This window comes from Tenebrio molitor, chromosome 3 (genome assembly GCF_963966145.1).
Source record: "Tenebrio molitor chromosome 3, icTenMoli1.1, whole genome shotgun sequence".
Classification (NCBI taxonomy): Eukaryota; Metazoa; Arthropoda; class Insecta; order Coleoptera; family Tenebrionidae; genus Tenebrio; species Tenebrio molitor.
Genome location: NC_091048.1, coordinates 15,811,759 through 15,824,121, shown reverse-complemented (window position 1 = coordinate 15,824,121; position 12,363 = coordinate 15,811,759). Strand labels below are relative to the sequence as shown.

The window sequence follows — 12,363 nt, the reverse complement described above, 5'->3', positions numbered from 1 at the left end:
AACATGATACAGGGAAAGATATACGACCTTTGATCGGTTCCGTAAAATGACTCACTACTCTTTTCTTTGACTAGACTGCGAATTTCCCTCGTATTTTTTTTACATTCACAACTATTTATAAAAAATATATTTCTATTTCTAAGTTTAGTGTCTATTTATATTCACATCATTTTTCTTATTGGCAGTAGGTATGCAAATGACACTCGTGAGTGGAAGAATTCATTAAGAATGCACGACGGACGATACACATTACTGTTTATTAGTTTTTGGTGCATATAATATAAAAAACTATTAAAACAAATTAACAAAAATTATATGCTAATAAATCAACAGAAAAAGTAATACAACATTCATGTAGATCAACAAATACTGATAAATACACCTAACACTATATAACAAAATAGGAATCACAATTATTCAGACTAGAATAGCGTCATGCAGTTCTGAAGAGATGGGGGATATTCAGAATGTTGTCCGGATGCTTGAATCTGCTGCGACGACTGTACAGCAGCCATAGCCATTGAAACTGGGGTTGTGGTCGGATGATAGGGCACCTTGAAATTAAAAAGTCTTAACGAAATCTGTACGTCTTATTATTCAGATAAGAAAGTACAACGTAAAATAAAATGTCTCATGTAGGTCCAAAAAAATATAACCGTTGGTGGCTAAATTATTAAAATCACTTAAATTTAGATTCCTACAATTTTACATACATATTTGTTCATAGTTGATAATTCTAGACAAAAACAATTTGACCAGAATTGAGGTCATTTCTAAACAATTCGCAACACTGCCTAGAAATTAACAAAGAAATGTAAGATGGTGGCATCTTTTCCTATGATGTCAGCGTTTGGAAATAAGACAGTTTATTCTTGAACTAAAATTAAATATTTTGGGTATAAATAAAAGTGGAAACTTAAATAACACACCATATGTAAATATCATGCAGTTATCTATCGTAAAATGTCACTGACTTCTAATCTATGAATGTCATGATTGTTTGGATTTAATTTCATTTTTATGTGTCTAACAATAAGATGTTTGAACAGAAAAATAGTTTAAACTGATACTGCTATTCATTGTTGGGCGAGTCAATAATTTATTTTTTACAGTTTCCTAGGAACGGCTCAACATACACTGAAAGTAAGGAAACCCTAGTCTGATATTGGTCAGTCGTGTGTTTTCATTTCGCTTGTTGCCTACGTCTTACCCATTACAAAACTGTATCATTTGTTTATTTGAATTTTAACACGAAAGGTTTAAGATTACTTAAATCAACACAAAAACAAATTTTGGTACGATAGAAATTCACCTTTAATGTACTTACAGAAGTGTTATGATGGAATCTGGGATCAAGCATCATCGCAGCGGCAACAGCAGCGGCGGTGGATGTGGCCGTTGAATGATTAGTTCTTGCCAACATATGATGATTAACAATGTTATTATTGTGATGTTGAGTGGCAGATCTCTGATTATGTCCCGAAGCCAAAATCTGATTATGTATGTTGTGTGCGTGGTTGTGATGATGAAAATCGGTTGGATCGCCAAAATGATGATAATTCGAATTAATAGTCGATAAATTTGTGGCAGAAGAAGAGGCAGAGTGGTTCTGGTGGTGCATTATCAAATCCTGAATTTCGTTGCCTATGGGTTGTGTAACACCAGCTCCGGTACTACTCGTACTGTTGGTTTGAGTAAAATTCACGTTATTATTGTTGTTTGTAGTTGTCGTGACGGTTTCTTGCGAAGACTAAAACATAGCATCCTTGAATCACTTGATCTTGGGAAAAAACAAAACTTAGTGTGCCTATGTAAAAGTTTGGTCTAAAAAACGCACAAAAGCACTTCGACTTATTCATCGTTTATTTGTTTGATATGTCTTGAAAATAAAATAGGTCTTTTTCAACTTATTCAGTGGTATAAGTGAAACGGTGAATTAATGAAACTACCAGGTACCTGGCAGTATAGTCCGCATAAACTTTTAATGGAATCATTTTTAAAGCGGAGAATAATAATACACGGTTATTATAAATGATTGTCCCATCGCAGTTGGCGTTGAAAACCCACACAAACTTTGGATGTGCCGCCAGCCTCGCAACATAAGACGAACTAGTAGACAGATTTCCACTACCGCCGGCAGCGCCACCTGTCGGCGATACTAGTCTCACTCATTTTATGAGGCTTGCGGCACATTCAACTACGTCACCAACGCCCACTACGATGGGACAATATAATTTATAATGATCCTGTACTTATTGCAACAATAATAACAAAAGTGGGATAAATATAAGTAGGTTAAGTAGATAGCTGAAATAAACTAGTTGGACTCATAATTTTTTACCTTTACCTTTATTTCTATCCATTTGTTCTATTGCGCATTGTTACGCTCAGCTTTAAAACTTTATACAGACTATGTATGCACAATACTCCTTTTTAATGCAGTCCGAAAATGGCATTCACTGAGCTGTTACAAATATCTCGAATGTATTTTAACACTAACTATAATTATTTATACTTTCATTCAATTTCCTAGGAACTTACTTGAGACTTCGGACGTGTGGAATTGTTGCGCATGGGCCTAGCTTTGTACGGTACCTTGGCCGACGCGTTCTCGCCGTGATGCCTGGTGAAGTGCTCTTTTAATTTATCCCGTCTAGAGCTGGCGTAGTCACAGTTCGAGCACTTGAAAGGTTTCTCTTCCAAGTGGATTCGTTCGTGCCGGACCAAGTGCGATTTTTCCATGAACCCTCTTCCGCATATGCCACACGAATGCGGTCTGACCCCATTGTGACTCTTAGCGTGACTAGCTAATTGGTTCTTTTTCGCTGTGGAATATTTACAATGTGGATAAGAACACCGATAAATATCTCCTGGAGAAAAAACTATCTCGAATTCACTTTATTATTCGAAACGAAACGAAAATTTACCTGCGTGTATCCTTTTGTGGGCTATCATGTGGCTGAGAAACTTCGTATGAAAACCGCACGATTCGCACGTTAAATTCTTATCGTTGGTGTGAGTCAACATGTGCGTTTCGAGATTCTGCTTGAATCTGAAAGATTTCGTGCAGTGTTCGCACTTGAAGTTTTTGTCTGGCGTGTGGATTTTCAAATGAGAAACGAAATTTTGCTTCAGACGACACTTGAAAGAGCAAAAGGTGCACTGATAGACGGATTCTTCCAAGTGTTGGGCCCTGTGAGAAATCAGTTTGGAAATTTGATCGGTTGTGGTGTCACCTAAAAAAAAATTCAATAATCGCATCAAACGGGGCGAATCTACAATTTAAAGCTAATTGGAAAAACGTTTCGCATTATTGATAAACTTATTTACTTGTATAACTGATTCATATTTTGAATTAAATTAACGCAAACACTAATTTTAACATGAAAAAAATGTTTTTCTATAATTGATTCAAAAAATTGAAATTCACGCATAGTTATCTGTGCCTGAAGTGGGTCATTTTCTGACGTGTATTTTTTTTTGCATTGTTAGTAAGATCGAAACCATAGAAACCATACAAAAGAGTGTGTGAAATGCATGCATTTCACGCATACGACTATTTCTGTTTTTCATTTCACGCACTGTTTTTTATTAGTTACCTAGCAACATGGTCACTGCATTGAAACTTCAGAGTTCCTTCAAAACTTCAAAATATTGTTTATATTTCGTGCGCGAAGATGTTTTTGTGCATTCAAAGGCTTATACTGCCTCGACCTTCGTCTCGGCGTAAAAGACCTTTTCATGCACAAAAAACACTCTCTTCGCGCACTTAATATAAAAATAGCTATTTTAACAGTTTAATAAGTGATAAAAATCCTTTATAATATGAACGTGGCTAAAAATGTTTTTTTTTTTTTTTAATTTACTCTATCCTATGTAAATATTCATCTCATAATGCACTCCATATTTGCCACTTCAATAAATACTCAAAAACAGTGCACACACATTTTTAAGAAATAAATGAATGCATTATTTTGCTTGTAAATACTTTTCCAACTAATCTATCCTATAGGACCGCAAAATTAAAACTCACAGTAATCACATTTATACGGTGGGCCCGAAAAATGGCTCTTCATATGATTTAAATAATCTCCATGGTACTGACACACAAATGAGCAAATCCCACATTTGTAAGTTACATCTTTGGCATGGCTTAGTGCCAAATGTTGCTCTAGAAGAAGACTGTCGTTGATAGTAGTGAAACATATTGGACATTTAATACCCATTTTTTCATCGACGTCTTCCTCTAAAATCGTTTAATAAATTTTTGATTTTTTGAAAAACCAATTTTCATTACCTTCTTCATCCTGTCCCGAATCCGTTAAGGGCAGTATTTTCTTTTTGTATGTCAGCATTTTTAATGCTGCCATCCTTAGACTAGGTTTTAATCCAAATAACATCAGTCTTTTTAAAATCAGTTGTTTTTTATTACGTAATTTCGCTTTAACTAATACTGAACTAAAATTGTTTTGTGATGAGCTTGAATCGTTTTTTTCAGATACAACGATCTTGTCAGATTTTGAATCTTCCTCATCTTGTTTACTACATGAAATTAACTGCAACCAGTGAATATTACATTCCCTTCTTTCAATAAAAATTTTTATATACCTGTCCATATTTAATATGCAAACCATCATATCGAGACTTGAAGTTTGAAAGCATCCAATTATTTTGAACCAAATAATCCAAAAATCGGTACATGCAAAGTTCGCTCTTGTTATATAAAATGCATGTGTCCAAGTGTTTAAAAACTTCAGCAGGTTCTAAAGAGTTTGCATGAAAACATTTAATCAGTTTATCAAAATGTACCTCTCGTTTTTCTAAATTATGAAGGACCCACTGAGATAATACATTCAAAGCCCTTGCTGTTGATAACATAAAGCTCTAAAAGACATGACTCAATAGGTATGAGTTTTAAGTACACTGATACATTTTATTACTTTATTTTTAAAAAATTCCTGTAATTCCTGAACAGTCAAGCCAATAATTTCTTCTCCATCACAAATTTCATCAATATGACTCATTATCCAATTTTCAACTATATTTCCTAAATGTTTAAGTTTAAAACGTTGTGTTAAAAAATATGTGAACAGACAATTGTCTAGATTTAATTTAGTCCCTAGGAATTCTATACAATACTCTATTACTTTGGTAATGATGAAGTGATCAGCTAATTTCAGTAGTTCCTCTACATTTGAATGCTCTATAGTAATTTCTCCTGTGTACATGTATGTTAATATTGTGTTAAAAATTTCACTATCTAAACAAGTTATAATCAGTTGTTCTCTAATTATTTTATGATGTTTTAATATTGAATCAAAATAAGGAGAACTGCATGCTAATACGTTACGGTGTGCTTTTATAATTTTATTGTTTACGTGAAGTGTTAAATCGCAAAATCTATTTGATTTCTTTTGGTCATATAATTTCTGAAACATTGTTGTTGATAATTCAGCACAGACAAACGTCATCGTATTGTTATCCTCCATGGCAATCATCTAAAAAATTCAACAAGTACTAATTAACACAATTTAATTTTTAACTAGTGTAACAATGTAGATGATGGAATACAAATACAGATATAATTTAAAGAACGTTAATTATATACTCACAATGTTCTGGAAACGTTAATATAATGTTGTTCTTACATATTCCCTAATTATTATCGGTTTATTCTAATTAAATTGTAATTAGGAACACTGCACCAAATCATTTTGTGTTGATTGACAAACACTGACATCAACTTGACACTTTTGACATTTGATACTACCAAAATCGAATTAACAGGTCAAGCAACGTAACAAATTAAATTTAAATTCCATGTTCCCATTATTTTTACAACAAAAAGACAAAACAAAAAATTATATTCTAATACCCACAAAGTACTACTGATCATTTGTTATGTATGTCGAAGGAAATTTATATTTTTACTTTTATTATTAGGAAAACAAGTTGGTAAACTTACAGCAAAGAAGTTCCCAAACTCAAGAGTCAAGTCAAGATCGCCTTGTCAATGTTGTAATTTGACATATTTGTGGGCGGGGATAATTTTGGTTTTGTGGCAAATTATTAAATGATTTTTTTCGTAAAAAATGTCTCATCAAACAGGAATTAAAGGTAATGCAATGATTATATAGTTTTCATTAAACAATTTATAAATTATTTGCCTTGGAAAAATCTAACAAGTTCAATATTTTTCTTTAATGTGCAGCTAATGATGATTTGAAAAAATTTTTGGGAAAATGTAGGGATGGAAAAGTGAGAATCGTTAAAATTTCCATAGAAAATGGTAATTTTCGTACTTGAACGTAAAATTTGTAGAGTACTGTGATACTTTTCCTTTTAGAGCAACTAGTTCTTGCCAGTCATAAAGATGTCAAATCTACTTGGGACAAGGATTTTGATAAGTATGTTACTCCCTTAGTGGAAGAAAACCAGCCCTGTTATCTTTTATACAGGTATATAATATAATGTTAATGTTGTCATAACTTGTTATGTTCTTAATAATTATTAGATTGGACTCAAAAAATTCATCTGGATATGAATGGCTATTTGTAAGTTGGTCCCCGGATACTGCTCCCATTCGTCAAAAAATGTTGTATGCTTCAACTAAAGCCACATTGAAACAAGAATTTGGAACATCACAAATTAAGGAAGAATTACATGGGACTGTTTTGGTAATGACAATTTAATTATAAAAATACTTAATGACAACATTTTATTTAGAATGATATAACACTAAATGGATATCAGAAATATAAAAAAGCAGCTGTAGCTCCAGCACCATTAACAATAAGAGAAGAAGAACTCCAAGAGATCAGAAGAACTGAAGTCCATACTGATATTAATGTGGACAGTAAACAACAAACTTTAACAGGTGTTGCCTTTCCGATAACTGAGTCAGCTAAACAAGCTATATGTGATATGGCAAGAGGATCCTATGATTATTTACAATTCAAAATCAGTAAGTTTTACTGCTTAATATTTATCATAATATATTTCTTGCGTATATAGATATTGAAGAGGAAACAATTCATTTGGTTAATGCTGAAATTCTCAGTATTGATAAGCTTCCTTCTAAAGTTCCTGAAGATAGTGGTAGATATCATTTATATAAATTTAAACACACTCACGAAGGTGACTACATGGAAAATATAGTATTTATATATTCAATGCCAGGATATAATTGTCCAATTAAAGAACGTATGCTGTATTCTAGTTGTAAAAATCCATTGACTGACACAATAACAAACCTGGGTTTAGATATTGTGAAAAAGGTAAGGATGAAGATTTCAGTTGTAATCGTTTTTAATTAAAAAAAAAAAAAATAATTTTAGCTGGAAGTTGATTCTGGGTCTGAGTTAACTGAAAATTTTTTGTATGAGGAAATACACCCAACAAAAAATTTACACCGTCCTAAATTTGCCAAACCAAGAGGGCCACCAAATAGAGGACCAAAACGAATGACAAAGTCTCAAAACACAGGAAATTGAAGTGAAGGTTCTCATGCTTATATATAAATTATTTATTTTTGTTGATGCCTGCTCAATGTAGATGTTTTTATAGCTTTTTCATAACAAATATTTTTATATTTGATCACTACAAGCTCATTGTATAAATCATGATACAAGAATTTTTTCTCAGTCGCTTTTGTGTTATCTGAACAAAATAAATCTATCTTAATACCATTTGAATTTTTATTTTTCACCTACATCTAAATTTTCTAATATCTTTCCAGCATTCCCAACTCTTCTATTGTGATCTTGTATTACTTCACCTTCTTCTTTTGCGAGGTAATCAGAAATACCCTTGTTGACATAATCTGATCTTTCTTGTTCCCAATGCTGCTGCCAATAATACACTTCATCCATTGACATACCTGTTAATTTCATTAAGCCCAAGGTGACACAACCTGCTGTAAACCCTAAAACAGCTCCTACAAGAAGTTAATTAAGCTGCACACAATAGTATGTCAAAATTTACCCAGTCCACCACCTACAATCCATCCTCTAGGTCCCATATTTAATTTATATAATGAACCACTAACCACACCAGCAGCAACATATTCAACAATCCCTGTCTTTCCTCTATATACAGAAATTGTTGTTGATATACCTCTATAAAAAAAGTAGATTACATACTTAAATGTTCTGATTTCATCCAATTAAGCTTAAACTTAAGTATGTAATAATTTTTTTTGCTATTTTAACAAATAAGATTCTAATCATTCTATTATATTTATATTATGAAGAGTGGACATAAACTAGAACTATTCTTTATATTACATAATTGTTAATAATATAAACTTACGCAAAAGTCGTACAAAATAGTGAGAGTCTCCATGCCCACTTAAAAGCTCCTCTTCCAAAACTCTTGGTGACAGCATCTTGCAATTTTTTCTAAATTGATCAGTGTTATAATAAAAGGAAATTAAAAAAAAATTACCTTTGCTTCTATGTGATCATGAAAAGCAGTTGCTTGGTTATTTTGTATAAAGTTCATATAAGCCCCTTTACTGTTCTGAATTCCTCCATACACACCTCCTACAAATAAACTCATCGCTCCCACATGTGTAATAGTAACAAGTTCTTTACTGAGATTTCCAAATTCACTAAAAAATACATTTGTAAAATTAGCATTATAGGCAAACAACAACTCACTCTGCTTGATACATTCGTTTTACTCGATCCCATCCTGATTCTTTTTGTATCTTTGATATATCTACATTCTTCTCCGTATTGGTTTCTTTGTGTAAATTATCTGGACTGGCTAGGCTAAAAGGGAAAACCATATTTATTGTAAAACTGGTTCTCAATAAAGTTCGTAGCATTTTGGAAAGTTTATGTCTGTTTCATTCACTTGGCACACAAAAATAACTTAAGACATTTCCACAGCTTACAGGTTAGGTAGGTTGTTATATTGTTAGGTTATGTCAAGATATCTAGACATCTAGATATCTTGGGTTATGTATTGAACTTTGACAATTGACATATTGACAATATTCTGTAACATAATTTAAAGATAATTAAAAAACCTATGTAATTATAGTGGCGAGATTTTTTATTGGCTAATATATAAAAATATAAATGTACAAATAAAATATTACTACTAACAATGGACAGTTTCATTGTTCGCTGCATGCAAAAAGCATTAATTCATTAATAAATTAAATAAAATTTCACACCATCTTTCCTTTACATCACTATATCTGTATCAGTCTGTTTGTTTCATTTATTTGTGATTATTATAGTCAACATCTATAAACCGCCTAACATTTTTGAGGAACACATCCTTTATGTGCCCACAATTAGTGTTGTCCTGTTGATCCAAGTAAGCCTCAAGAGGTTGATAAAATTCTTTAAATACATCACCTCCTAAATGGAACTACAACCAATCCATTAAAAAAGTAATTCAAATTTAAATTATTTAAAAACCTCTTCAAAAGCCTTATATAAGACTTGGAAAACTGGCTGCTTTTCTGAGTGAAAAAATCCACGAGAACCATGAACTACAGCAACCCCATATTTTTCTGCAGGTTTACAAACACTCATGTACATACAATGGTCTGGTCTAAAATTATATCTGCATGAATACAAATATAATTTCCCTAAAAAAAATATATCAACTATATTCTATCTAATTTAATGTTTTAATGAAATACCTGGATGGTAATGAAAAATAATATTAATAATATCTTGATCACCCCATGTGATTTTTAATTTATATTTTCTATAAATTGGCACTACATATTCACTCCACTGAAAAGCTCTCATTCTAGTTAAGTTCATCAACATAACACCAGAATTTACACCTAAAAAATTCTAAATGAACCTCCATCTTTCATAAAATTTTTGTATGTACCCAGCTTTCCATAATATGGGTGCTTGGCAAAGCGATTATACCATCCAACATTAGGATCTTCATGTTCCGGAGCTAATGCAGCCATTTGACTAGAATTCATCTTGTAAAAGTAACTCCAAATAATCTCAACTGGTGTCAGAAATAAAGTGTCAGTGTCCATATATAAAACAGAATCTACTTCCTTCAGTATATTCTAAAATTAAAAATTACGTGTTTACAGAAATTTAAGTTTTAATTGTATTTACTGGTAGAAATAATCTTTGGGCAGCACAAGGCTTAAAAAGCTTTTTCCATTCTTCAGCATCATTAATTGGAAATGTTAATGTCATTATTTTATAAGTGAATCCATTGTTTGTAAATGACTTCCATTCACTTAACTGCAATACATTTTTAGTAAATATAAGAATTAATAATACAAACGATAATTACTTACTTTTTGATTAAAACTTTCAATTAAATTATCTTCAGCAAAAACAATAAAATTCAACTTCTCTTTACTAAACATTAAAGCAGATTTTAGCATAATCAAAGTTTCTTGAAGTCTATCTCCACAAGCCACAACAACCACAACAATATCATTTCTAAAAATCATTCAATAATAATAACGAGTGATAACAAATTATCAAGAACTTCTCACCTTTTAAATTCGATTCGTTCTGTTGTTGGTTCATAAATTTTTGTGGCTTTGTGAGGTTCTTCTATATTAACAACATTTTTATTAAGTATCTTAATACTATAGAAATAGAATATAACTAAAATTACTGAAAATGTCAAACCTATCCTAAGATATGTGTACAATTTCATTTTATACTACTGCCTTATGATCATTTTGAAATAATTGTTTATTTAGCTTATTTGACATTGACATTTACTTTTGACCTGGTAGGAATGGGAGTTGTTCTATTCTATGGTTTGTGGTTATGTAGAATTGTACATTCGTATAAAATAAAATGTGGACATTGCCAATTGCGTTAGCTGCAGACTTTATTTTAAATTTAGCATCTGAAAGCGAAGAAGAAAGTAGTAATGATGATGAAGAAATAATAGCAACATTAGCAACTGTCATTGTGAGAAAAAAAACTATCGATGATGTCATAACTCGGAAACAAATGACTGCTTGGAATTTTATTTTGTATTAAAATATGTATTTTTATAAACTAAAATTGACCTGTCCAAAGATTTTTTTGAAAAAAATTTTGTTTCATTTTTAATGAATTTATTCCATACTTTTGCCGTTCACTGTATAAGCCTTTTAAAACAAATATAAACTGAAGAAAATTATATAAATCAAATAAACTTTTTAAAACAAATACATATTACATTATTTTACTCCGTTCAACCTATATTATTTTATTAAATTATAAAAATACAGGTAAAGGTAAAAAAATCACCAAATTGGCAATACATAGTCGCATAGTCCTTAGCGACTTAGCCTGCCCCAGCTTATTATTGAGGCGCCAAAATGACGGTGAATTGACAGTTTATTAATACTATTGCGCATGTGCGGCAATTCTTCCCACACTCATGGAGCATGGTAACTTGGGAACACCGTCAGGCAATCACCCAAACAATTCTGAACGCATGACAGATGACCATGTCTGCACATGACCAACTTCATTCATATTCGCTTCGCTTCTACATATATGGCCGTCTCAATTTAGCAAAAATTTGTTCCTGCAAAGTAGTCCATGAAACGTGCATCATGTGTCGCCATCTTCCGTCAAGTTGACAACTTATTCATTCTAAAGTTTAAATAAATTCGGGACTATTAAGTTGTTTTTTTAACAAAATGGGCAGAAAGTGTTTTATTTGTGGAAATTTGAAACCTTTTTTCCGATTTCCAAGCGATCCCGATCAGAGAAACAAATTGTTAGTCTCTTAAAAGATTTTGTAGTATTTTTTGAATAATAAAATTTCTTATAGAAGGTAATTTATTAAATGGTATTATAAATCTCAACAAAATTACAGATCATCTTCAAAAAAAGTGACACTCACTAAAGATGCTGTCCCATTCGTATTTGTAGGAATTCAGATCTCAAATGTACAACATGCAAAATGTTTTCTTTAGTTATTTTAGAACCCTGTTGTTGTTTGTACGAATTCATATCCTGACCGTCCCTAGATGAAAATGAACCTGCTTCTTCCCTGCAAAACAATACATATACAATACATATTTGTCAAAGTGATCTTTTATGTCACTTTTATCCACCACCATATTAGGATCTTTGTTAAGATTAATAGCCCTTCAAAATCGGAGTCAATTGCTGTATCCCAGTGATTCATTTGTAGGCATTATTGAGAATTGCGAATATAGTACAAAAACTGTTAGGTACCATTTCTACAATATGGGAAACCATGTATTCATTTGCATGACTTGCTGTATGATCACCTCCTTCAAAATTCAGAGTTTTCCTGTGCAGACCATAAAGCTGCAGTATGCAATGTTATTATTAAAATGGCTGCGAAAGCAGTCCTTAGTAATATTTGTGTAGAATAAATGGA

General features: G+C 31.8%; 4 protein-coding genes across 8 annotated transcripts; 1 reads left to right on the top strand and 3 right to left on the bottom strand.

Moving 5' to 3' along the window:
* Positions 1–238: 238 nt before the first annotated feature.
* LOC138126918 (uncharacterized) lies at positions 239–5,824 on the bottom strand. Of its 5 annotated transcripts, XM_069042737.1 has the most exons (10): positions 5,613–5,824; positions 4,941–5,498; positions 4,609–4,884; positions 4,298–4,556; positions 4,223–4,246; positions 4,034–4,171; positions 2,928–3,236; positions 2,542–2,882; positions 1,328–1,750; positions 239–554 (listed from the first exon to the last, which is right to left on the bottom strand). In XM_069042737.1, exons 2-10 carry the CDS (start codon positions 5,496–5,498, stop codon positions 423–425), a joined length of 2,460 nt encoding a protein of 819 aa, XP_068898838.1. In that variant the 5' UTR covers positions 5,613–5,824; the 3' UTR covers positions 239–422. The 5 variants fall into 5 exon arrangements, with proteins under 5 accessions (XP_068898838.1, XP_068898836.1, XP_068898837.1 ...); XM_069042735.1 differs by having other exon boundaries at positions 4,034–4,246; XM_069042736.1 differs by having other exon boundaries at positions 2,542–2,870; positions 4,034–4,246.
* A 135-nt stretch (positions 5,825–5,959) lies between these two features.
* twf (twinfilin actin binding protein) lies at positions 5,960–7,688 on the top strand. Its single transcript, XM_069042765.1, has 7 exons — positions 5,960–6,117; positions 6,212–6,289; positions 6,347–6,458; positions 6,515–6,677; positions 6,727–6,964; positions 7,015–7,277; positions 7,338–7,688. Exons 1-7 carry the CDS (start codon positions 6,093–6,095, stop codon positions 7,491–7,493), a joined length of 1,035 nt encoding a protein of 344 aa, XP_068898866.1. The 5' UTR covers positions 5,960–6,092; the 3' UTR covers positions 7,494–7,688.
* 140up (RPII140-upstream gene protein) lies at positions 7,510–8,952 on the bottom strand. Its single transcript, XM_069042767.1, has 6 exons — positions 8,661–8,952; positions 8,446–8,611; positions 8,311–8,399; positions 7,984–8,117; positions 7,713–7,936; positions 7,510–7,659 (listed from the first exon to the last, which is right to left on the bottom strand). The coding sequence occupies exons 1-6, from the start codon at positions 8,828–8,830 to the stop codon at positions 7,600–7,602; spliced, it is 843 nt and encodes a 280-aa protein (XP_068898868.1). The 5' UTR covers positions 8,831–8,952; the 3' UTR covers positions 7,510–7,599.
* An 87-nt stretch (positions 8,953–9,039) lies between these two features.
* LOC138126930 (glucoside xylosyltransferase 2-like) lies at positions 9,040–11,188 on the bottom strand. The gene is made up of 7 exons (XM_069042763.1): positions 10,499–11,188; positions 10,295–10,442; positions 10,107–10,238; positions 9,862–10,054; positions 9,662–9,811; positions 9,435–9,607; positions 9,040–9,384 (listed from the first exon to the last, which is right to left on the bottom strand). Exons 1-7 carry the CDS (start codon positions 10,663–10,665, stop codon positions 9,232–9,234), a joined length of 1,116 nt encoding a protein of 371 aa, XP_068898864.1. The 5' UTR covers positions 10,666–11,188; the 3' UTR covers positions 9,040–9,231.
* Between the last annotated feature and the right edge of the window lie 1,175 nt (positions 11,189–12,363).

Coding starts and splice junctions, on each gene's coding strand:
- LOC138126918 (XM_069042735.1), bottom strand. CDS start 5,498: ATGATTGCCATGGAGGATAACAATACGATGACGTTTGTCTGTGCTGAA. Junction 4,557..4,608: donor TGCATATTAAATATGGACAG/GTATATAAAAAT, acceptor CACTGGTTGCAG/TTAATTTCATGTAGTAAACA. Junction 2,883..2,927: donor CCACAAAAGGATACACGCAG/GTAAATTTTCGT, acceptor AATTCGAGATAG/TTTTTTCTCCAGGAGATATT.
- twf (XM_069042765.1), top strand. CDS start 6,093: ATGTCTCATCAAACAGGAATTAAAG. Junction 6,290..6,346: donor TAAAATTTCCATAGAAAATG/GTAATTTTCGTA, acceptor TTTTCCTTTTAG/AGCAACTAGTTCTTGCCAGT. Junction 7,278..7,337: donor GTTTAGATATTGTGAAAAAG/GTAAGGATGAAG, acceptor AAATAATTTTAG/CTGGAAGTTGATTCTGGGTC.
- 140up (XM_069042767.1), bottom strand. CDS start 8,830: ATGCTACGAACTTTATTGAGAACCAGTTTTACAATAAATATGGTTTTC. Junction 8,612..8,660: donor AAACGAATGTATCAAGCAGA/GTGAGTTGTTGT, acceptor TGTATTTTTTAG/TGAATTTGGAAATCTCAGTA. Junction 8,400..8,445: donor ATGATCACATAGAAGCAAAG/GTAATTTTTTTT, acceptor TGATCAATTTAG/AAAAAATTGCAAGATGCTGT.
- LOC138126930 (XM_069042763.1), bottom strand. CDS start 10,665: ATGAAATTGTACACATATCTTAGGATAGGTTTGACATTTTCAGTAATT. Junction 10,443..10,498: donor GAACGAATCGAATTTAAAAG/GTGAGAAGTTCT, acceptor AATGATTTTTAG/AAATGATATTGTTGTGGTTG. Junction 9,385..9,434: donor TATATAAGGCTTTTGAAGAG/GTTTTTAAATAA, acceptor GATTGGTTGTAG/TTCCATTTAGGAGGTGATGT.